The sequence below is a fragment of the Passer montanus genome, unplaced genomic scaffold, assembly GCF_014805655.1.
Source record: "Passer montanus isolate IOZ18808 unplaced genomic scaffold, ASM1480565v1 scaffold11, whole genome shotgun sequence".
Lineage (NCBI taxonomy): Eukaryota > Metazoa > Chordata > Aves > Passeriformes > Passeridae > Passer > Passer montanus.
Genome location: NW_024357613.1, coordinates 16779235 through 16803980, shown reverse-complemented (window position 1 = coordinate 16803980; position 24746 = coordinate 16779235). Strand labels below are relative to the sequence as shown.

At 39.2% G+C, this 24746-nt stretch overlaps 1 protein-coding gene across 1 annotated transcript in view; it reads left to right on the top strand.

Moving 5' to 3' along the window:
* Positions 1-24746, top strand: part of CD109 (CD109 molecule) — a 72505-nt gene that overhangs the window by 5425 nt on the left and 42334 nt on the right. Inside the window, exons 3-8 of the mRNA XM_039730164.1 lie at positions 10589-10617; positions 14206-14436; positions 14581-14706; positions 20654-20693; positions 21379-21463; positions 23780-23876. Coding sequence (XP_039586098.1) covers positions 10589-10617; positions 14206-14436; positions 14581-14706; positions 20654-20693; positions 21379-21463; positions 23780-23876 — 608 coding nt within the window. The remainder of the gene's footprint in view (positions 1-10588; positions 10618-14205; positions 14437-14580; positions 14707-20653; positions 20694-21378; positions 21464-23779; positions 23877-24746) is intronic.

The following is a 24746-nucleotide window of genomic DNA, read 5'->3' as shown; positions in this document are numbered from 1 at the left end:
TCATACGGACGAGGGAATATTACATGTGCCTGTGTGCAGTTCCCTGTTGCTACTGTAAACTGGAGGGGCTTTGGAGCTTTTAGGAAGGGGAGGAGAGAGAAGAACAAACTAAAGGTTGTGAATTAGGGAAAAAAGAAGTGCTGAAAACAAACACAAACTGGTAGGTAACATGCTATCAGAAACAAGAAGGGAAGCAAAGGGTAAAAATTCCTGGGAGATTCATACTGAAAGGATAAGTGAACATTAACAGAACAGAGAGGTAAGAAATGAAGTAACTAAACATGATCTAAACTGGCCAAAAAACAGAAAGAAGGAAAACTATATACAGAAACTGCAAATGAGATCAGATTACAAAGGAACTTAAAGAAGTAGCATGGGTAATGAAGAACAAAACTGGTAAGGCCAAACCATTAGTAGGAAAGAACGTGAAGGATAGTAAGGCAGGGTTTTTAAATAACATTGGTAGCAAGAAATCTAGCAAAGGATGTGGCTTGCTGTGGATAGATAAAATGTAGGAGAATCGAGATGGTGAAGGTAATCTCACCCCTAAGGAGTTACAGCTGTGCTAATTATCAAGCATTAAGAACAAGCCTGCCCTTAATAGGCCACAGCTGGATCCAATTAAGAGGGGTATTATAAAAGAGCAGGTTGGCTGGTGGAGAGGTGAGATGGAGTTTGTTGCTGTGCAGAGGAGGAGTCAGTGCTGTGAGGAGCTGTCCCTGAGAAATCTCCAAGAAGGTATGAAAGCTTTGCAACAAGATAGCAACAATTGGTGATGCTGATGTGATCAAGCACCCAGGATGGTGCTGGCTTCCCCCTGAATGGCAGTGTGTGTAGCAGGACACAAGCTGCGTGATGGAAGTGGCAAATGGTATGGCCACAGCAGCAGGGGGTGCCTCAGCAATAGCATGGCCCCTGAGGAGTACAGGAGAAGGTTTGCTAAATCACTGCTACATGAGCACTGGAACAACAGCGACATGGAGCTCTGAGAGGTAGAGTCAGAGGTGCACAGACAACATGTAAGAGAAGCCCACTAAAAATGTATAGTGGCCATCTCCACAGTAACCCAACATGATTGGGAGTGCGGTGTAGGGCCAGGTGCAGACGGAGATGGAGCCCACTGTAGCAATGAGAGCAGCAGGGGAAGCTGCCTGGTCTGAACCTGACAGATTTTGACACCTGAGGTACAGGTGAGCTACTGGGGACACAATGAGAAATAACATATTGAGTACTGAACAGATTGTTTGATATATGTGGAAAAAAATTAAAAAAAAAAAACAACTGTGAAATATAGTGTCGAAAAGGGGGTAAGGCAGCTGCAGATTTGGCTGCCACCTGGAAATCGCTTTCTAAAACTTTAAAAGAAATACAGCAAGACAACAGAGGCTTGCAGTGATCAACTAATACAAAATGTAGGAGAATAGAGATGGTGAAGGTAATCTCACCCCTAAGGAGTTACAGCTGTGCTAATTATCAAGCATTAAGAACAAGCCTGCCCTTAATAGGCCACAGCTGAATCCAATTAAGAGGGGTATTATAAAAGAGCAGGTTGGCTGGTGGAGAGGTGAGATGGAGTTTGTTGGCTGTGCAGAGGAGGAGGAGAAGGAGTCAGTGCTGTGAGGAGCTGTCCCTGAGAAATCTCCAAGTATGAAAGCTTTGCAACAAGATGGCAACAGCTTGCTACTCTGATGAGAAGGTTTGCTTCTTCTGTGGCTTGCTACTCTGATGATTAATGATGGTGAGAGGCAGTAAGTGTTTAGTTTTCACTAAGAAGATCAACTAACTGTCATGGAAAAGGCTTAAGAAGTAAGATTACAAAAGGGGAGGAACAGTTTAAAGAGCACTTTGGTCAAGTGTTTAGGCTTGACAAAATTGCCCATAGAATATTTAAGGAATTGACTGAAATAATTTAAAATCTGCTAGTGAAGTTCTGAGAGCATAAGTGAACACAGAGGTTCTGGAAGATTGTAAACCTGCAGAGAAAATGTGTTGCACTATGGGTTGGCAAGGGTTGTAGGTGGAGAAGAAGCAGGATTTTATCACATTTTGATTTTACTAAGGCTTTTGATAGTCTGGCATGGCACTTTGACAAGCCAGCTGGGGAAGCAGGGACGGCATGAAATTCTTATTTAATGTGGTTTTACCTGGATGAAAAATAGTGTTCATCAAGTAAGTCTAAGTGGTTCACTCTCAAACTGGAAATGAGTTGCCCAGAAACTGTAGTGTTCGGTATGATTGACATGAATGAAAAAGGGAGAATGTTTATTAGATTAGTGAAGGGGTAGTAAGGACACTGGGAGAAAGGATTAGATTTTCAACACATTTTCGCAATACCAGAAATTACTGGGGGAAGCCTGGAGTGTGCTTCACTAGAACTAGTGTGTAGTTCTGCTTTTGTTGATGAATAAAAGAACTTGTGTTTATTGGATGGGGAACAAGATGATGCAGTCCTGCAGGAAAAGTGGCATGTGTATGGGGGTGGGGGTAATGATTTAAAGGTAACAGAAAGTGAAGTCTTGTAAGTAATACTGTGATGCTCAAAAAAGAAAGTAAACATTGTGCTCAGAAGTATACTCGGAAGTAAGCTACATATGCGTTCTGTAAGTTATGAGAAAGTATTCCAGTAATCTTCACAGCCTAATAGGGCATGCTGGGGAATGCTGTGCTAGATTTTTGGTGCTCATCATGGAGCCTGTGAACCAACTGGAGAAATGCCAGGGAGAGCAGACAGAAGGATCTGAGATCTCTGGAGACGAGTTCAAACCTGATAGAGGAAGATGGGCCTTCATAAGAGATGAAAATAAATTGTGGAACTCCATGTCCCAGTTATTGTGGATAGAAAACACGATTGCACAAATTTACAAGACAGAAGTCCACGGAGTATTGGCTCAGTATAAAGACACACAGATTGCACAGGCTGGGAAGAGTACCTGAGGAAGGGTCACTGTCTACCTGTTTGCTTTTGACGCTGTTCAGATGTCTGTCTTTGATCTTTGCTGCAGATGGGATCTTGGGCCAGACAGACTTGGGATTGACCCTGGGAATCTCATCTACATTCTGGAAAGTGTCTGAGGAGAGATAGGAGGAACTGGTGTGACATATCAGGAGAAGTGTGCTATACACCTGCTATGTACTATGAGGTACATGAAAAGTAGCTTTAAAGAGAAAAGGGTGGGAGCTAACAGTAGATGGGTCTGAGGTGATGTCCTTAGTGGTGTCTAGTTAGAAGGAGATCCAAGCTGAAGTACTGAGTTAGAAAAATACTTTCAGAGGCAGCAAACAGTTGGGAAATTCATGAGTTTTGAGTCATACAGAGGTAATTTCTCTTTTCATGAGACCCTTATGACTCAGCACTGGCAGTGTTGCTGGTTTCCATGCTGTGTTATCCATGACTACCTGTTTGTGAATGCATAGTTGAGATTCTGTCAGCTGAGACTGAATAGCAAGTGTCAAGAGATGATGCTGGTTCACCTACATTCACTGCAGTCCAAATGAGTGTGTGCATGGAAAACATGGTTACAGTGATAGACCACTTCTTCAGCTTCCTGGAGGTATACTCTGAGGTCTGTGTTCTTATTTTGTATAGTTTGGGATTTATATTGCCTTCATTTACTGATGGAGGAAGTCTCTGGTACTATTTTTATATATTCAAATAATTTTATTGCCTCAGAAAAACTATGTGGCTTTGTCATCACAAACTTTAAATGTCTTCCAGAAAATGGAAGAAAACCAATATGAGAGCAAACCTTCTTTTACTCCCTTTAAGCACAAATTTCAATAGATTCTGAATGCATTATTTGCAGTGAATGAGTTTGAGTAGTGACTTGACTTCGAAATTTTGCTCCAGTTACAGCAATTGGTGTGATGAGGGTGGTGTTAATACTGCCAAATGTCTGGCATGTACAGGCTTAGCCATATTTGGTCCTAATGTGATTTTCCTATATTTGAACTTGGAATAAAAACTGCAGCTGCTTTTAATTGCCTTTGTTGTGTCTGTGTTTATTTCATGGACATCAGAATGGATACTAATGGTGGCCAATAGTGCCTTGAAAGCAGTGTGTAGAGATGTGTGTTTGTACATAGTCACTGAGGCGATGAAGTGTATTTCACATTTAATTGTGTAGAAGGTTTAGTCTGAGATTATTCTGAATTGTTTGTATAGTTTCGCAGACTGGATCTGATGTCAAGAAAGTTTCCTGTGTAGTATTCAAAAATTGCCTTCCTAATAGCTGTAAATTATAATTCATGGCAGTAGCCTCATTATGGTATGGTAGGCAGTGGTAATGTCATACGCATGACAAGAAGTCCATGGATGGCTCTTAGGTTTGTCTCGGGAAAAAGTTGAAAAGAGGCTGTACTTGAGTTTAAGCAGTGATAGTGCCTGGATAGCTCTCAGAAGGTCTCTGATTAAAAAGATTATATGAAGCTGTTGAGTTTTCCTACCCAGCATGCACTGTTTTAGAAAACACTCTCTGGTTTATCTAAGTATTGTGTTCTCGGAACTGGCCAGTCTCTGACTATCAGCTGAAAGTGGTAATAATAGTATAATCCATGGGGCTGGTTGGTTGACTTTAGAAGACTGAGTGAAGAATTAAATGTCTGAATTACACTTTAAGTCTGAAAAGGCCCAGTCATCAGGAAAACATGCTACTTGCTTGAGGAAAGGATCATGGATGTGGCAGGGCAAGGGAAGAGGTGCCCAGCCACCAGCAGTATCTGTTGGTCTGAGAGGATAGAAGATGGTAGTGTTCCTCAAGGGTAGATCTGACAGTGCTGACAAAGGAAGAATGGCTGAATCACTAAAAGTGACAAGCAGCCGAGTACCATGACTCCTTAGCAATGTGAGGTCGAAAGACACAGAGAATGCTGTGGTCAGGGGACAGAGGAGAGGAAAGGACAGTACCTGTTCATACCTTCTGGTAAATCTGCATCTCTTGTGTCCTGGCCAAGAGTGTTTCTGGATGTGCTATGGTTGGGTTTCTTCCACTCTTCTGATCATGGAGATGGGGGAAAAACTTTTGTATTTAGGTGATGAAGGGTGTTTATCTAGTTGTCAGGAAAATATCCCTAAGCTTCTCATTGCAGACTGAATCTAGAATTTGCTAGTAACTGCAGAGTTTGGTAAAACATAGCTTTAATCACAAAAACATCTGTGCATTCTGCCTTTCTTCTGTCCTCTGGGGCTGTAGTGCCCTGTCTCTTGACCAGATTCTTAGGTAACAAACTTTGGTCCAGTTTAGATCATTCCTCCTGTCTCCTTACATCTTTCTCCATAGGCAGCACTGCTACCTTGCCTCTCTCTCTCCCTTTGTAATTTCTGAGTGCTTTTAGCCTCCAGGTTTTCAAAAACAGCTGCAAAGGATAAGGGGAGGAGGGTAGGAAGTGGCTGTGGAGAGGAGTGTACGTAGTGCTGGCAGACAGGGTTTAGGAGGCATTTTGGAGCAAGTTATACCCCTTTGCTAGAGGCCTGTTGGCCTCATTTGGCTTTGGATGTCAGCCCGAGTGCTGACGTCCCCTGGCAGTCCCTGTTGTGTGCTTGAGTGCTGTATTGCCCCTCCTTCTGTCATCTGTGCCAAACTGAGCCATAACTTTACAGCAGTGGCTTAAGCTCTGTATTTTGGGCTATTGTGTAAATAATCAGTACTAATTTGGGTGTTAGCTTTAGCATGATAGATGAGGAGTATAACATATTTAAAGCAAACTGTGAACTCAACAGATTTGCAGGTCTTCTTTGAAGAATAAGTTGTTTTCACTTCCTGGACAGCTTAGGCCTTCGTATTACTGCTTTTTTTGGTGTGTGTGTGGTTTTTTTAAATATTTATTTTTTAAACACAAAAATAGTATATATTTTGGACAAGAATAAAAATCTGGAAGGACATTTAAGAACACTAATTTTTATTTATATGATGAGAGTTTTTGAAATTTATTCAGCAGTAGAAAATAACTGCAAAGAAAATGTTTTTCTGTAATGTTTATCTGTTTCCTATGCATGGATGTATGAGCACAGCTGTCAGAGCAAAGATGTGGCATAATTTCAATAAATCAATCTGAAGTAATTCCAGTTATATTTTTCTGTTCTCACACATTATGAAGGAGGATTGAGGACATAGGTAGAAAAGTTTAAGTGAGAAAAACTGTTTGTAGCAATAGCTGCTACATGAGCTAGAATATACAGTCAGTGCTGAATGTATGTAAATAAGAGACTGAAGTGCTGCTTTACTGATATATTGGCAGAAGCTCTAGTTCACTGTGCCAAGCCATACAGTAATTTTTCTAGAACCTCTGTCCTTTTTTAGAGGTGGAAGCTAAAACATTTATGACTAGTCCTAGTAGTGTCATCTCAAGAAGGGGAAGCATAAGTTTCTGGGTCAGGCCCATGCAGTGGGAAAAATTTAAGATGCCATTGTTTGTGCTGTTCTCCATAAATCTAAAAAAAATTAATGTGTTTATGTAGAATTTTTTATATTTGCTTTTAATATTATTATTGATAATAATACTATTGCGCTGACAAAAAATGGCAGGGTGGAAAAATAATGTACTGCTGACATGTCACTCCCACACTTTGATTCCTCATCTACTGGGCATTCCTAAATGCCAGGGATTCTGAGCAAAATGGGCAGGACAGTGTGGCATTTGTTTCCATTGTATTTCTGTGTATTTTCTCAGTGCAGTAGTTATTGAATGAATACAGTATAAGTCTCAGGAAGTCTGTGAAAGAAATGGTTTTGCATATGACAAGGAGAGAGATTTTATTCTTGAAGGCTCATGCGACTTCTGTTGGGATTTTTGGTAGTTTGTTTTTAAAACTTTCTTCAATATTAGTCTGTAACAGTCTACTGAATTTTTCGTGTCTCCCCCTAAAACAAAGTCATGATTCCCAGCTGGAAGTACTCCCTAACTGATCTCTTGTGGTAGCAGGGACATGTGCTCTTGCCTGGTTGTTCCCTGCTATGTCCCACTCCAGTTGTGCTGGTGGCTTCTGCTGTGGAGAGCAGATGGAATGAGTCAGGAGGAAGTGTTTTGTGGTTTGCAGTGCTTGGTGTTGGTGGCTTAGCTGTTCCAGGCTCCTTTCTAAACTTGCTTCTTCTGCCTGGAGTTAGCTACCTGTATTTTATAACTGAAGGGTTTCTTTCCAGAGAAAGAAACCAGTCTCCTTCCAGTGTTGAAGGAGACAGAAGACTGTTGCCATTTCTGGTGACAGTAGATGCCAGACTTGACTGATCTTGAGGGCGTGCTACATGCTGCATGTGGGTAAAAGTCAGCAACACAATAGGAGGGCTTGCAGCAGAGCAGTGATATGTGCTAGCTGTTGGACCATGGTTAATTCCTTATAAACCTGAAATTGCAGTATGATTAAATATAACTTTAATTCATCAAGTGAACAGAAAAATTTGTGAATTTCCGCTCTTCTGCATTGGCGTCAAGGAAATGTTTTGTCTATGCTCTTGCTTGAGCATGTCCAAAGTTATCCCTAGGCATAGTTGAGCAGAGCTCCAGGGATTTGACTGCAGCTTGATAGTCTCTGAGAACATGGGAAAATCTTGCATGACAGGAGAATCCACTGCAATGCTAAAGAATTTCAGATCTGCCCAGGCTGCTCAATTCGTAGCAAAATAATTATATAGTGACATAAATTGGAAGATTACCTCATGCCCTGGAGCCTCTTTTATGATTCTCACTGGCTGGGAATTAGTGCTCTGGGCTTTATTATGAGGAGCTGTGGCTCCCTAGCACTGCCTCTGAAGGTAAATCCTGAGTTGCACAAATGCAACTGTGATATAAATCTCCCTCCTCCCCAAGTCTTTCCCCATCTGCATTATATTTTTAACCTAGCTCAGACCTGATGTTACATCTCCCAGGCTTGGGAACAGGAAAGAAACCCTGCCATAAGATTTCTGGCTTTTTGCATGCCAGTTGTTCTCAAAACAGGTGGAGGCAAGCAGGCACTACCCTGATGAGAAAGCTTTGAAGTGCCTGCCCTGCTAAGGTTGCTTTGCAGGCTGGTGGATGCTGCACAGGACTGCCACAGCGGTTCCCTTTGGCACTCCGTCCTTGCGGTGGGTGGGTACCAGTGTGTTTGCACTGAAGGGGTAAAGATGGAAATAGAAACCCCGTGGTGTGGGCTGTGGTGCAAATATCAGATTTGTGTCTCCCAGGGTAAAGTCACTCCTGTAGCCATTGCTGTAATTAGCTGTGTGGATTAGATTAAAGCTAGCATAGCGGAACAACCCTGTGCATATCCACTCAGACACACGTAGTAAATGGTTTCTATTCCTTGTTGGTAACCAATTATCAGCAGTGACAAAGATTTTTTTTCCTTTGGTGCTATGGGTTGTGGTTACCCCAGCTTTAGCACAGCCTTATTTCAGAGAGGGAAAGAAACAAGAGAAGGGTTAGGGTTTTAGTGTATAACTGAGAGAAATTTCAGGAGGTAACTTTGTACCATCTCTGTTGCTATTTACAATGCATCTTCCTCCCTTTACAGTGGAATATAATGCCCTAAGAAAAATGCTTTCTACTTAGCAGTAACTCACTCTGTCCTGAGGAAGACAAAGTTTCCTTTAGCTGCAATTGTATCTCTTAGTTTGAGAGATTGAGCATGGGGTTGTTTGGGTAGATGTTGGGAATAAATGTATCAGTGCATCTAGAGGTGTTTACATTGCCTGTGGATCAGGTACTCTGCAAGACTTTGTAATGCATATCCTGTGTGCCAAGTGTGAGGGCTCCCTGCCACTGTGAATTGGGGCAGTTTGTCCTCTACACTGGCTGCTGAGAAAAGTATTTTGCCAGACACTGGTGTGTGGAAAACCTCAAAGGCCAATGAGGTTGCTCAGAGTTAATGACTGCATGAGATGCTTCTCAAGTGGAGAGAGAGATGATATTAAAAAAAAATAGGTTTAACAGCAACATAAACATGTTGTGGAAAGAACTGTGTTCCTTAGGCCCAGTACTGCCCATGCCTGTTAAGGTTTTGAGTACCAGAATGAAGTACTGCAGTGTGCTACCCACAGGCTTAATTTGTGGGATGTGAGTCATTTGGTTTCACCCAGTTTATAATTGGGATAGATGGTACATAGCATTTTCCCTTTAGTGCTCTGGAAGCAGTCAGGACAACCTGTATGCAGTTCATTGAGATTCCTTCTGTTTTGCCATTGTCAAAGGAAAGAATTAATGGACTTCTAAAACTAACATTTATTGAAGTTCAGAGGTTGAGTGATTGCTTTATCTTGGAAGTAAAGCCTTTAGGTCCAGGATCAAGTAGGACATTAATAAATAAATAAATAGATTTTTTTTTTCCTTACTCTTTGAAACAGTTGAGTAAAATTTTGATAGGTATAAACCTGTGGCTTTTTAGGAGATACAAAAAGGTCTAACTGAATAGAATCAGCAGAAGCAAATACAAATCAGCAGTGTGCCTTGGCAACCAAGAGGGGGAACCACATACTTGAGGGTGCATCAAGCACAGCATCACCAGCCAGTCAAGAGAGGTGATTATCCCATGGCATTCAGCCTTGGTGCTGCCTCACCTTGAGTACTCTGTGCCCTTCTGGGACCCCCAGCTTTAGAAGGTCCTTCAGTGCATCTAGAGGAGGGCAGCAAAACTGGCAACAGGGCTCAAAGACATGTCCTGTGAGGAGCAGCTGAAGGCTTTGGTTTCTCTAGTCTGGCTGAGGGGCACTCCCATTGCCATCTACAGCTTTCTGAGGAGGCCAAGTGGAGACAGAGGTGGGACCTCTTCTGCCTCGTATCCAGTAGTATGAGGTGTGGGAGCTGCAGCAGTAGCACTTCAGACTGGACATTAGGAAGCATCTCTTTACTGCGAGGGTGGTCCACCACTGGAACAGGTTTCCTAGAGATGTAATTGATGTCTGAAACCTGTCAGTGTTTAAGAGAATTTTGGACAATGCGGTTAATAACATGCTTTAACTTTTGGTGGGCCCTGAAGTCATCAGATTGCTTCCAACTGGAATGTTCTGTTCTATTTTGATCTGTCCTGTTCTATAATTCATGATGTAATTAAGGTAAGAGCTGTGACACTAATGGTTTCATGATATAATGATATCCAGGAGTTTAACAGGATATTTATTTGGATTCTAAAAATATTTGAAGCCACATTATTTGAAATAGTTAAAGCAATAAGCTATATTAACCCAAATATATTGACATGTTAGTTACTTTTTCCCATGGTGACATAATTCTGTGAGGTTAATTCTGGGTTCTCCTTTCCTTAAGAGTGATAAATCCTGTGCATGGTTTCAAAAATTTTAGTCTTTATCTGGGCTGCAGAATCAGTGGAAAATAATAACTTGGGTGGCGTAGAGGGTTGAATGGATTGTAAAAGTGTTTCAGTCTCTGTGGATGTAAAGAAAAACATTCAAGCCGAGAACGTGGACAGCCCCCACCAAACAGAGAAGTCATGTTGCTGCCAGTTGGTGTTCATACTTTTGCAGCACTGCAAAAGATATCGCACATCTTCCATCAACCATGTAAGGGGAGCAGCACTGCTATTATGTTGATGTTTTGGTAAGTGTGTGGTAGTTAATCTCACAGATTTCTGACAGTGTGATATTTTTTCCTTTTTGTTCAGGTACCTTTGGGACTCTTGTTCTTCCAGTAGTAAGTATTTTTTCCCCTTCCCTCCTTCCTTAGAAAATGTTGACTGCCTTTAACTTACCACCCGTTGGTGTTGATGATATATTTTGTATGTGATCCCAGTTGTTTTCACAGTGTCAGATGAGTGTATTTACTGACCAATAAATCAAGGGTTTCTCAGATCAAATGCTCTGCAGCTTGTTAGAAGTAATTACAGGACTTGGGAGCTGGTTTCCAGCATCAACACAAACTATCATAGAACTTGAACACAGAAATTTGATTTGTGGCTTTTTTTACTGGCTGATACCTACATCTGTATTTCAGACACACCATGAAGGCTAATTACAGCCAAAAAATTGTGTAAAGCAACAATTGAGGAATACAAAAATAAAAATATATTTATATACAATCTTTCTAAGGCCTTGGAAATCCATACTCAGTGAATGTACATAAAAAACACCAAAAGGGTGTCTTGAATTGTGTGTTGTGTATGAATCCTGAATTTATGATCCTGGATATTCATCTTGAAAACCCAATCTAAAGAATTAGGTATTTATATCAGGAAAAAAGTTTTACCAAAATCATCCAGAAGTCTGAGTATGCCATAATCCAGTGGTTTTAAGTTCTGATCTCAAATAAACTGTCTCTGATTAAGTAATCTGGAAGTATTTGATAGATGGATAATCAATGACAATGAGCAACTCAACATTAAGAGCAACTCAGCATTAGTAGGTTGAAATGCATCTGTATGAACTATACATTAGCAAAGGTAGAAAATTCTTTGCATAAAAAAAAAAGTTCCTGAATATAATCTGGCCAGGTCTTAAAATGTTCAAGCACCTAACACTAGGCAGGGTATTTTCCTCCCTCTCTCGCTGCTATCTGAAGAGATTAAAACTGGCTCATTTTTTAACTGCAAGATTTTCTATTCATTTGTGTAGCCACAGTAGGCTTAGATTTTGTCCAAAGTGTAATTTGCTGGTAGCAGAAGGTGGGTAATGAGTTTCTGGATTCAGCCTCATCTTTTCCAGAGGAAACAGTAGCTGCTTTGTCTGAGGCACTCGTGATGGTGGTTGGTGTAGTCAGAAGTACGTGAGATGGCCTTTTTCTCTCTTGTGTTAGGACTGCCAAAATGGGGATAGTAATACCATTCATTTGGGATGTTTTGACTAAGATAAAATATTTTCACAGCAAGTTCCTACTACTTAGTGTTAAAAGCTCTCCTGCTCATATTTGGGTTGAGAAACAACCCTTTAGAGAAGGAGCTGGTGGGGCTGAGGCAGTCACTACTACTGTAGCAATTGTGGAAATGTTGTATTACTGCAGTTTCTGGTGGCATAAATATGTGAAACAGAAGGTGGGTTATGTTGCACCTCAGCTGTCCTAATGCACTGCCATGGCAATGCAAACCTCATTGTCTCTGACCTTTACACCAAGAAAGGCAGTTATGTAACCATGTTTTGGGAAGGAAAGATCTTTTGAAATATAACAAATATAAAAACCTAGGGAGAAACCTATGCTACCTATCATTATTTGTGGTAGTAAAGGGATACAGGAAAATAGATAAAGTCTCTAAATGGCATTTATAGAAGATTTAAATTTTTAAAGAAGAAATTGAAGACAATACTTGCAGCAAAATAATGCTTAAGAGTAAAATTCACTGCAGTGATGAAACAAAACAAGGTTATTTTCCCCATTTTGATTTTGAATTATTATAATATGTCCTGGACTTCTTATAGTGAATCCTATCTGATTTTTAGGGATTACAGCTTCTTTAAGAAATAGTAATATTCATAAATGAATGTTGGAGGTAATAATAAGGTAGTATTTCAGAGATGCAGTAGCTAAGGCTGTTCCTCTTATTTAAGATATTGCAGAATACTTGGCATGGAATTTGGAGGGTGTTGAAATATGTGAATCATATGTTCTTGGCAATGTGTGTACAAAAACCTGCAGCTGGAAAAAATGCAAAATCCTTTTCAGTGTGGAACTTTGCATCTAAAATTTAATTCTGTAAATCCTGATTCTAAAGGGGGATCTCTTCTTCCCATGTCATCATAGGCCTGCTTATTGGTGAAAAAGAGCCTTTTTTATTTTTCCCCTTGATTTCTTTTCCTGGCTTGTTTCAAAAACAGAAAGTTAATAGAGAGGGATGGAATTGTAGTTGATTCCTCTTTATAGGTAAACACACAGAGAAGGAAATGTATTCTCTGCAGATATTTGCATCTACCTCATTTGTCATCCAGTGACACTTTCCCATGTTTGTGAATCCCTGTTGCCTCAGTGTGTGCTATTAAAATGAGCTTTGACAGCAGTACAGGTTCCTTTATAGCACTTGGTAGGATACTTTTGAAGTGCTGTGCCTGCTGAGTTAACAGCTGTAATTTTCATTACACTGCAAGAGTAGTGCTTCAGTTCCATATGTTATGCTGAAAAATGCAAGCCTGTTTTTACTTGTCTTAACTTAAGAGGTTTTACTCCAGATTTACAGTTTCAACTACAAACAGAAGCATGTGACTCATAAGCTTTTCAGCAGGGCTGCTTGTTGGAATGAGCTGTGTGCAGTGTTAAAGCCCTTCCCCTTCTCCAAAGAGCCATTCTGGTGGTACAGAAGCCAGCATCTGGGCTGGGGTGTCCCTGGGGTCAGTGGTTGTCTGTGAAGGCTCTGCTCAAGTAAAACTCCAGTGTGCTGCAGCATCTCTGCTTTAAGCCTTTCAACCCCTGGGACTGGGATTCCCCCAGCTAACTTTAGGAAATGAAGTGATGCATCTGAATTATGAGCTCTAGATTTCCTCTGTGCACTGGAAAGGCACAGAGAGAGAAGAAATATGTGAGTGATTACTCTGACCTTATGTGATCTAAATTTCCGTGCCAGTGATATGTCTCTTCTGCCAGCACTGAAGGGGTCTTCAATGCCTGTCCAGAAAAAGTTAACCATATAAAATTTATGTTCCTTTATTTCTTAATATTTTTAGAAGAATAATTATTTTACTTTCTAAATGAGTCTCAGTATGTGCTGTAATTATTAATTATGAAAGTGAAATGAGACAAAATCAATGATGTTGCTATTGAAAGGCAGTACCTCACCTTATGAAAAAGAAATTCTGTATTTGATTATTCTATAGGACATAAAGCTGAAAGCTAAAAAAACAAGTGCAAAGTTCTCCTACTGTCCTGTTCATCTTGCTTACACATACCTTCTTCAGATATTTTATTTTTGGAAAATTTCATAGCAAAAAGTGATGAAGAAAAACATTAGCCCATTATATCAAACCAAAGAACTTTCTAAATAGCTTAAAAAAGACAGCACAATCTATGCATGTGTAAGGCTGTGAATTGTATATGAATGCATAGATGCTTATGTTCTTGAAAACCTGATTACTACTTAAAATTACATGGAAATGTGTTGTTGTACTTCTGATAAGACATTTTCTGGTAATTGTTGAAATAAGACATTAAAGTAATGAATAAAACTCCCTTTCCCTTTTTGAAAATTTACATAAGCTGACAAGGTCAGTTATATATTAGTCCTGTATGTCAAATGTTTTTTAAATTATAGTGTCTTCAAGAATATTTTGGATACCTAACAGAGTGTTACTATTTCTTTTTAAGCTGCCCCTGAACAGTGCTTCTGGGAATTATGAATTACTGGTGGAGGGCCATGCTGATGGCCGGCACATCTTCTCCAACCGTACCAGCCTGACGTACCTGTCAAAGAGCACCTCCGTGTTCATCCAGACTGATAAATCCATGTATAAACCAGGACAAGATGTGCTATTCCGGATTGTCACTGTCTATCCTGATCTCAAACCTTACCAAGTATATCTGAATATATATATCCGAGTAAGTGTCCACAGGAGCACTGTTGGATGTTAGATTGTGTCACATGTTCTAAATTTTCTGACAAATACAGATCATATGTATTGCTACCTAACTCTTGCTATCAAGACCACTCACATTTAACATGCAGCTTGACTTTTCTCCTAGGATCCTCGGAAGAAATTGATTCAGCAGTGGTTGATGGAGGAGGGCGATTTGGGTGTAGTTTCCAAAAAATTTCAGTTATCAATGAACCCTCCACTAGGAGACTGGTCCATAGAGGTGGAAGTGAACGTGAGTATTAACATTGCCAAATCACAGAGAGATTTATTTCTTCTGCTAGACGTGTATAAAATTGTGTTTAAGTTGCTGAAACCAGTTATAAACATGGATCATGAGATGAGCAAATCCTTCCCTTGTGTCAAATATTGGGCAAGATACTATGCAAAGATACTATGCAAACCTCATAAGATTTTCAATACACATACGTACTTTATTCTAAGGGTCTGTGTTTTGATTCCAGAATAAAAATGGTATTAAAAAAGTGAGGAGTTGTAATATTAATATAAAAGAAAGATCTCATGGAGTAGAGTTTTCTCCTTTTAAGTGAAATGCCCCTACGTTTATTTTGCAAGCAAATACACAGATATTTGTTGTACCACGCTGTGCAGCCAGTCAGTGTTTCAAGGGTTGAGGAACCAAGACTATTTACAGATCTTTTCCTAGTTTTAGGTGTGTTTCAGCAACTCAGAGTGACTGATGAGTTACTGAGGAAAAAATAACTTTGTAAAACAGAAAGGATGACTAGTAATACAGGACTATTGCAAAACAAAACTGTGAGTCTGTGTTGCATGTTGCTATTGGTAGTAGCTCTCCCGTGTCAGTCCTTCAAGCTGTTACACTCCTCATACACCATGGAACATGTTTCAAAAATAGCTGGAGGTTTAGTTGTTCAAAACTCTGTGTGTCAGGGTTATTCAGCCTTCTTTTTAATACCTATAATTTGGGAACTGCATTTCCTATTTGGCTTGCAGTGGCTGTTCAGAGACATTTAGCAAGTATAAACAGGACTGCTTAGTGTTACATAATGGGGGAGATGGTGGGTAGAGAGGAGAAAAACTCACATGATCATGTATTACTTCGGAGCAACATTTGTCAGTACCAGTTATATCTTTGATAGATTTCTATGGGCTTAGGCATAAGAGGGTGGTGCTCAAGTGAATGTCAGGACTGGATTTTTCAAACACTTTGTCATGTGGGTGTGGAGTTGTTGCTGTTGTCTGTGATGGGAAAAATGTATGAAGTTGTTCCTGCGCTCCTCCCTGCTCTCTGCCACTCCTTCCCATCCCCTGCCTCTCAGTGGCCTCAGCCACGCTGAAGCAGCTGTAGTCAGGCTGAGACTCAAAGTGCAGTGGGGAAGCGACCCAAACTGAAAAGCATTTGTTTTTTTCTTGGCCTAGACCAGACCAGTTCACTGATCCAGCTGAGAAGCCATCCCCACTCACAGCAATTGTAGGTGCTCTTCAGCACCTTGGGGAAGTGTGGCTCAGACCTGGAGACAAGGGCTGGTGGCAGTGGTGGGCTCCTTCAACAGCTCACATGCCAAGCAAAAAAGTGTTTGTGAAGTGTTGCTTGGGCTTTCTGCAAAGGCTGGAATAATGCTGAAATCAGTAGATAATTGATGAAGGAATTATGGCTGCTGTTTTCAGGATCTGAATGAGTGCCACTCCCTCCTGAAATAAAACCAAAAAAAAAATTGTAAAGTTGAAAGAAAAATGCCTTGTAAATTCATCTGGGCTAATGAAACAGCTGTGAGACACTTGAAGTGAAACCTTAATAGAGTGTAGTTGATTGTATTCTAAATTTTAGCCATGCTACAGAAGGTTAATGATCTTGGAAAATATATGTCAGAGTGAGAATGTCTCTCAAGTCATGAATAACGCGGAGAAAGTAAACAGAGAATGTTTTGTTCCTGTCTGTTTCAACATATAGCTAAAGGGCATCAGGTAGAGGAGGTAAAGAGTGATTTCAAAATGACTGAAACATCATGACTGAACTGCAGAGCACAGCACTGGCAGTTATTGTGAATACTGAAAATTTAGATGGGATCAAAAAGGGTCTGGACAAATTCTCAGTACACTCCATTGAGAACTGATAGTTAAAAGGGCCTTAGGTGTCAGCTTAAGACACAGTGTCACTCCTGGCTGCCCTGGTTGATGCCGTTCCCTAGGTGTTCTCTCTTCTTGCCTTTGTGGAAGATGCATTCTAACAACACAGATTGCTGGAGCAGCTGAATACAAATGTACCAAACTTGTGTTAAAAGGAGAGCAGGCTAAATTGTTCCTTTTGACGTTTAAACTCTTTGAATTGAAAATTAAGATAGGGGAGAAAAAGAAGCGTATATTGTACTTAAGGAAAAAAAAAGGTGTCAGACCATGGTGTCCAATAAAAATGGCTATTCTTACAGTGCTTATCCTTTGGGAATAGAACAGCAACCCCAAGTCCCACACAGAAATTTTTAGGTTTACTTTCAGGGTCTTTCAGATTCTTCCTGATAAGAGAGGCCACTGAGAACTTAGATTTGTTGCTAAGGAAGGCTTAGTATGTGACTGGGATTTTTGACAGATATGTCTTCCTCTCCTTAACTAGTACTGCCAGCTCTGGCTCTACATGGCATCCAGCCAGCTCATGGATCTGTTGAGGCTTTAGGAATATTTTCACATGACAAATCCTGACTGATCTATGTATGACTTAGCTATCCTGATGCCATGACCTGGGCTTTCTCATTAAATAGCCAGCCTTTCTTTCTCAGTTTCCCTCTTGTCTTTAAAGAATCGTTAAGTGATTAAATAACATTTCCCTTCTCGTGATTACAGATCAGTTTCTAAGCGTACTGAGTCTTGATTTTTTGGAAGTGCTTCCTATGAATTCTGTTTTAAATCATGTTTTGGCTGCTTGCTGCTGTTAAACATCCTGTAGTATTTTTAATAAAAGTTCAGGTGTTAGCACAGCTGTTCCAGGAAAACTCAAGACAGAGTAATTACGGTCTGGTTTCCAAGTCTCTACCTTGTATTTTAGTTGGATATCTTATATTTCCTGTTGCTGAAAGACTTCTAGTTGCTGAGTTTTTGTAGCATGCACCTCCAACTAGAAGTTGTTTCTGGTTAAACGACATTTTATAATCTAATTTATGGAAGTTGTTCTGGATAAATTTATGATCAAATATTGAAGAGTAGTAATGTTTCAGTCGCAACAAGAGCTTTCCAAAATATTTTTAAGAGTATTACATTTTTTTAAAGCTTCAGCTATAAAGCAAACTTTCAGAATCAACTGGGAATGATTATATACTTTACATGTTGAATTTTTTAGCTTTTGAGGTTTAGTATATGTTGCAGTGTAGCCACAGCGAATCCTGTCATCTTTTATGCTAGATCAGTTATGGATTTCACATTTGATGGGTTAAGTTTAATGTTGTATATATAATTGCTTAAAAAATGTGTCACACTTCTTCAAAATCAGACTGTACATAAAGCCTTTGGCATTGCCTAAGTATTCAGTAGTTTGCAAATGTACAACAGATATTCAATAAAAAATAGTGATGACACTGGTGGGACCCTGACTAATTTCTGGAGATGGCGCTATTGAATTTGAACAGAATTTCATTTTGGTGTTTGTTTCTTACATGTGAAAACAAAGCACGGAAGTGATCATGAAGTGCTTCTGTTAGTTCTGTCTAGACAAAAATCTGTTTTATTTAGCTGCACAGCCAAGGCAGACAAGTGCTCCTGACAGGGTCTGTGAGACAATGAGATAGCCCCAGGAGTGCAGCTGGTGCCAGCACTGTGCTTTTCCAAGGCAAAGCCCTGGACCACACCCAGAGTCTTTCCCTGTGCTCTAACAGCAATGCATGTCAATGTCAGAAACAAATAAGAAAATGGACCCAGACCAGATTAATTTCAGGGACTTTCAGTTGCCGAAGAAGAAGAAAAAAAAATCTGTGGGGAATGGTTCCTGTGACCTCACTTTCATTGGATCAGACCCAATGAATTAAAACAGGACAGTTCATCACAGCAGAACAGAATCTAGACTGTAGTTGTTAGGGATTCTTAGATGTCAGGATACACAGCATCTAAGGCTCCCCTGCAGAAAGGCTCATCCTCATCATCTCAGCACTTCTATGGATCTCTTTGCCACTGTTCTCTTACTCTGGGCCATTGGCACAGAATGCAGAAGGTGTTCTGCAGTTTAAGAAATGCTGATTTAGAGCAAAATGTTGTTAGTCTGGAAGGGTGAGTGTAGTTAAGAAGCAGGGGAAGGCATGGAAGACAAAACCCGTACTAGAATGAAGCAGCTCTGGAAAAAATGGAACAGGCGTGGTGTCGTTTTCCTATCTTAAAAAAAACACTCTAAAAATCTCTTAGGTTGTGCATATATAACTGACTAACTGCTTGTCTCAAAAGCCACTGTTGCTGGAAACTGGTTTAACAACTTCCACTTCAGTATATTTGAACAATATGCCAGACAGACAGCCTTGCCCTAATGAACTAAAATGACTGAGTGGTTGAAGTGCTGTTACTTGTCCTACTTCAGACCAGCTTGGCTAAAAAATGTCAGTGGAAAATCTGGCTTGGTATTCACATCATCAAGATGACCAAGTAGGGTGTTTTCCTTTCCCTGAACTATCAAGCACGACTTAATTTCTGTCACAAAGCTTGTCATTTTAGAGAAGATGCAGGAAGGAGTACTAGTCTCACTTTAATCTCTGTTTTCTACTACTTACACTTATCTTAGTTTTTAATTGTACTTTAAAACATTTTTATTTTTACTTCTAAGATAATGGGAAACAATATTTTATATTCAAGGCAGATGGTTTTTAACTGTGCTGTCTGGGGTAACATTTTGTTCAGGGTTTGCTTTATGGCAAATAAATTAGATACTTGGTATTGGAAATAAAAGCAGTACAGGGAACAAGATGTGAGATGAATTCACTGCAGGATATTTCCCTAAAATACATGTTCCTAAGACTACCTGAGAGTAATTTGATTGTGGACTGATTTATGCATGTCCATGCTGTAGCATTTTGCCTTGCAAATATTATGGCTTTCACTTGCTAAAATAGCTAAATCTGCATGTATATTTTCAAACCTAGGAATATAAATATGTCAGTTATTTTGGTGATCAATTTTGTGATTCAATTATCACATTAGCAGCAATCTGATTTTTACTTTGATAGGAGTATTTTGCTAGGAGGTATGTAAATACAGATATATAAAAGGTTTGGTCTGAGCTGCTTAACTTGCAAAGTTGTTGATCAGGTAACAAAAGTTTATAATTGTTGCCATTTTAGGTCCTGGTCCTAGGGTTTTTACCGTAGGAGTTCTCAGTTTATCCTCTCTTGCTACAGTCATTCCTATCTGATGCATCTTGATTCCACCTGAAAATTGGTTATCCATATTCATTTTTCCTTTCCCTAGTGGAGGAAATGAGTGAAAAAATTTAGAAAAATAGGAAATAGAAGAGAACACAAGTAACAGTACATTATGTAGTTCCTTGATATAAGTAACAAATAGCTGAGACAAGAAGATACAACACACGGGTATCTCTGCTGAAGTAAGTATAGCTGTGGACTGTAACAAAACTGCAGCCACCTTTTGAGTAAATGTAGAATCATAAGATTATACAAGATTTAGAAATAGTCTTGTCCACTAGATAGACTCTGTAGGAGCTTCTTGTTTGTACAAGTTAATTTAAGATGTGCTAGCAAAGACGGTGCTGGTATGTCAGTCATGTTTTGTCATGATGACTGTGACTACTTGTGCTAGGTAGTTTTATGCTAGCTAGCTCAGGTATTCAATTTTTTTAGTACAGAAACCAAGCATATGTTGGTAAATGTCTGCAGACTGGAAGCTGCACGAGCTGTTCATGAGAAATACCCAGAGTCTGCTTCACATGAACTTCTGTGTCCCTCTGTTCTGTAAATATGTACTACTGGTCTCTACAGGAGCTGATAGTGATTGAGCCATGATTTGAAATCACACCATGTCATAAATTGTAGTTCAACTGTTCTGTAAATATGTACTACTGGTCTCTACAGGAGCTGATAGTGATGATTTGAAACCACACCATGTCATAAATTGTAGTTTACCTTGAATATGGGTGGGATTTGGCCAAGAAGGTATGTTAAATTTACTAATGTAACCACAACTGTATGTATTTTCTCATATTAATTTTTTTTCAATAGGGTCAAGTTCATTATCAAAGATTTAAAGTGATGGAATATGGTAAGTGTTATTTAGTAGTGACCAAAATCGGTAGTGATTCTCCATTAATTTATACTGGCTTCCTTTGTCTGGCATGAACATTTTAAATACTCACAGAAAATTTAACTTCCAAATCTTTGGCTTCTCTGAGACTGACAAAAAATCAAATCTTATGAGCTGCCCTGTTTATCTTTGGTAGTGTTAATGCTCCCAAAATATCTTTATAGTATTTGGTTGTGAAGCTTGCTGATGATTCTGTAAAGGCTGAATAAGCTAAATGTTCTGTATTTCAGACTCAGAAGCTTATATGTGGGCTGTTCTTACAATGCCTTTTTCTCCTTTCAACAAAAACATAGTCTGGCAATTGGCTTCAAGCTTATATGTGGGCTGTTCTTACAATGCCTTTTTCTCCTTTCAACAAAAACTCGTAGTCTGGCAATTGGCTTAAAAATACATCATACCTTTTATTAGGAAACTTAGAAACTAGTAGTCTTTATCAAATTACATGTTCTACCCTTGTTACTTAAAAAAGAAATTTTCCTTCTGTGAATTTAATGCTTCTTGTATTGCAATTGGCTTCAAAATACATCATACCTTTTATTAGGAAACTTAGAAACTAGTAGTCTTTATCAAATGACACGTTCTACCCTTGTTACTTAAAGAATTTTTCCTTCTGTGAATTTAATGTTTCTTGTACTTTTTTTAGTTTTACCAAAATTTGATGTCATGATAACAACACCCTTATACTACTCTTTGAGAGATGAAGATGTAACTGGTGTTGTCTCTGCAAAGTAAGTAAATCACTGATACTCTTGTCACCCTTACTCTTAAGAAACTTATTGTGGTTCTCTAATGTCAAAGTAAAAAATAGAATGCTAATGAAGTCCCATCTATTCAAAATTGGTTGGCTAGTATCTGTTTCTAGTTCCTGGATTTTGTTGTAACAAGATTCTGTAGATTTTCAGACTTCTAGTAAGTTCTTTTGGTCTCATAAACATAATTCCAGACTATAGCTATACATTTTCAGCTACTTTATTTGAAAATTTCTTAAGTTTCTTGCTTGCAATATGTATTTTGATGGGGTTTTTTTTGTTCTTATGGTACTTATGTTCTTTTATGGTACTCTCCAATTTTCCGTGTTAAGATATGTAGGTACAGTAGATGCATTTTATTAGATAACTTGGAAAATTAGGCAAACTTGTATGAACATCTTCCTTGTTCCAATAAATCAGCATTGCAGATTTCAAGCATAGGTTTCTTGTATCAAAATACCTATAGGTGTAAATAGGTAAAGAATTAAAAGCTCTTGAGAAATTCAGAAGAGACTTCAGTGTAGACTCCTGTGTAAATATTTTATTTTTCAGCTAAGCAAATATCTAGACAAAAAGTTACTATGCATTAATCTCAGAGATTAATTTTATTTTTGAAGATGAGAGCCAGATAGAGATACCTGATAGATCCATCCAAGAAGACTAAAATAAAGGGTCTTTTGTAGGTTATCTAATGCCCTGAAATACATACCTTCTGAAGAAGCATTCAGTGTACAAGTGAAATGCAGAAATCATTGTTTAGCAGGCTATTTAAATTAAATGTTTGAACTTTGAGAAAACACTTCTTTCTGTAGAGTCCGTGCAACCTGATATTACAAACTGTCAGTGCTGGGTTGGATGGAGCTCTGAGCACCCTCATCTAGTGGGTGGCATCCTCGTACATGGTAAAGGGGTTAGAACTATATGATCCTTAAGATCCCTTGCATCTCAAACGATTCTGTGAATCTCCTAAGGGGCAATTTAAAAAAAAGTTTACCTTGATTTTTTCCCCCATTCTACTTTGCTTTTGGAATCCATTATATGCCAGCTAATATTTGATTTCTTAAGCTGATTTGGTCTTCCCCAGGACACTTGTCCCTTTCATTTGGTATACTCATAAGGTGTTTGAAAGGGTACCTGTTTGCTGCAATAAATTCATGCTTAGATGCCAGTGAACCATCTGAGGTTGAATCCCAGCAGTGACAGGGTTTTACTGGTGCATCCTAATTATTTATAGAGAATGACTTGATTCCTGATGACTGTTTTTTAGAGACATAATGCCTCTTTATACAACTTGTAGATGTCATAAAGCCCATTTTCTTTTCTGGAGTGCTATTAGATCAAGTTAAGTACAGGGATGCTGCCCAATGGCAGTATAATTTCAAAGTTAATGGCAGCTTATTATTGTAATTAATAATGAGGTCTGCTTAGACTGAGTTTAAATGCCAGACAGTGTTATCAGAATTGTTCCTGTAACTATGCTGTTTGATTTTTCTTTCTCCTTTTCAGCTTTGATTACTTAAGTGGCTGCATAGTGACTTAAAGTACTTTAAAGTTACCACACCTGCATGATTACTGCTGAGGACTAGAATGATTTTAGGTGTCCTGTCGGTCCTCATGTCATTCCTCCCCTCCTTCACTTCTCTGTCTCAATGTGATAATGTTGAGGTTTCTCTTAAGTATAACTTGGAAACATTTATACAAAATTTTATTTTGTTGCTGCTCAGTGACTGCAGGTTGCTACGGTCATCCTAAGAAGGGAGTATGTTACAGTTTTCAGATTTGCCATAGCTGGACATTATTTGCAATGATTTCTTTAGACTGTGATTACTAAATAAATAGTAATAGTTATTATATTAAAACTACAGTATCTGGAGATATCTACTTTTGTGTTCGCAGTATTTGGTAAGCAAAATGCTTACGCTTCCCACATCCCATTGTAACTCTACTGCATATTAGTTATGATGGTACATGAGTGTTCTGTTCAATAACTTGCTTTTAGCTTACTAGACTTAACTTTTGTACATCATACAGCCCATAGTAATTTTAATAGGTTTGTAGAACTTGTGTAGTGGAAAGGGCAGCACTGTGTGTCTTCTCCAGGTTTTGGGCTTCCAGCTTTAGTGTTTCCAAACTGGTTTCAGTATGGTGAACTCCACGTTTCAAAGTAGAAATGTGTTCTGCCCATGTCTGAGGCCAGAGAATAAGATTTTAGTAGGATCTTTTGCCTTGAGAGCTCTTCAGAAGCCCAAGTCCTGGAGGGTGGTGTGTTGTTTGACTTTGCCTGATGTGTTTCAGGTACACATATGGAAAGCCAGTAAAGGGAACTGTAACAGTCACTTGTCTTTCTGTTTCTTACTGGACAAACAAGAGAAATATAACAACAACAATGGAGGTGAGTCTTCTCTTATTTTCTTTAAGTCTGTGTCCTGTTGTGGGTTAAATGATGCTTGGAATAATTTCTGAGTGCTGAGTTCAGCTGGAGAGTGTTAAACTCTCTTTAATTTCCAGTCTAAAGCATCTACATTTAGACTGCTTGTTGGGAATTATATTTGGCACCTGTGCTCCATTTACTTGTACCTAGAGGTTATTTTGGAGTGTACCAACTTACCCAGGTAGAAAGATTTTCCAGGAGCTGCATAGGTGCTGTAGGACCCATGCTCAGGAATAGGGCTCCTTGGCCCTATGTCTGCCCCTGCACACTGAGCTTTGTGTCACAAGGCTGGAGGAGAACGCTCCAGTTGTCTGGGTGGAGCTCTAGCCTGGTATAAACTATTTTGCCTACTAATTGTCAGCAATTACATTTGAGCTACTGCACTAATTGTAACCTGAAGAATGAAATTTAGAAAGACACACAGTTTCAGTCTGAAGAGGTGATTGAAAACCTCTTAAAAGAGGTGATAGATTTGTTGCACTCTTGTTGCAAAATCGAACATTTTACTTTTAAGATGTGGACTGTTAAAAAAGGTTAAATTTTTGCTACATGAAATGACTGTAATTTTCTGTTTGCTCACTTCAGCCACTGTTTGACTTCAGTATCTTCAGCAGCACTTAATCTACAGAAACTCTGAACTCAGATGCTGAATAGCGTATACCCCTCTCCTCAGGCAGGAACATGTTCATTGTATTTTTCTGCAAAGCTTGGGTCCCACTGTGCTAGCCATGTAGAAATTAGGGAAAAAAAAGTAACTTTTCCATAAAGCATTCTTGCCTCTAAAAAAGTAGTGAACTTCTACTGGATTTAATAAAAATGGTTGCTGACAGC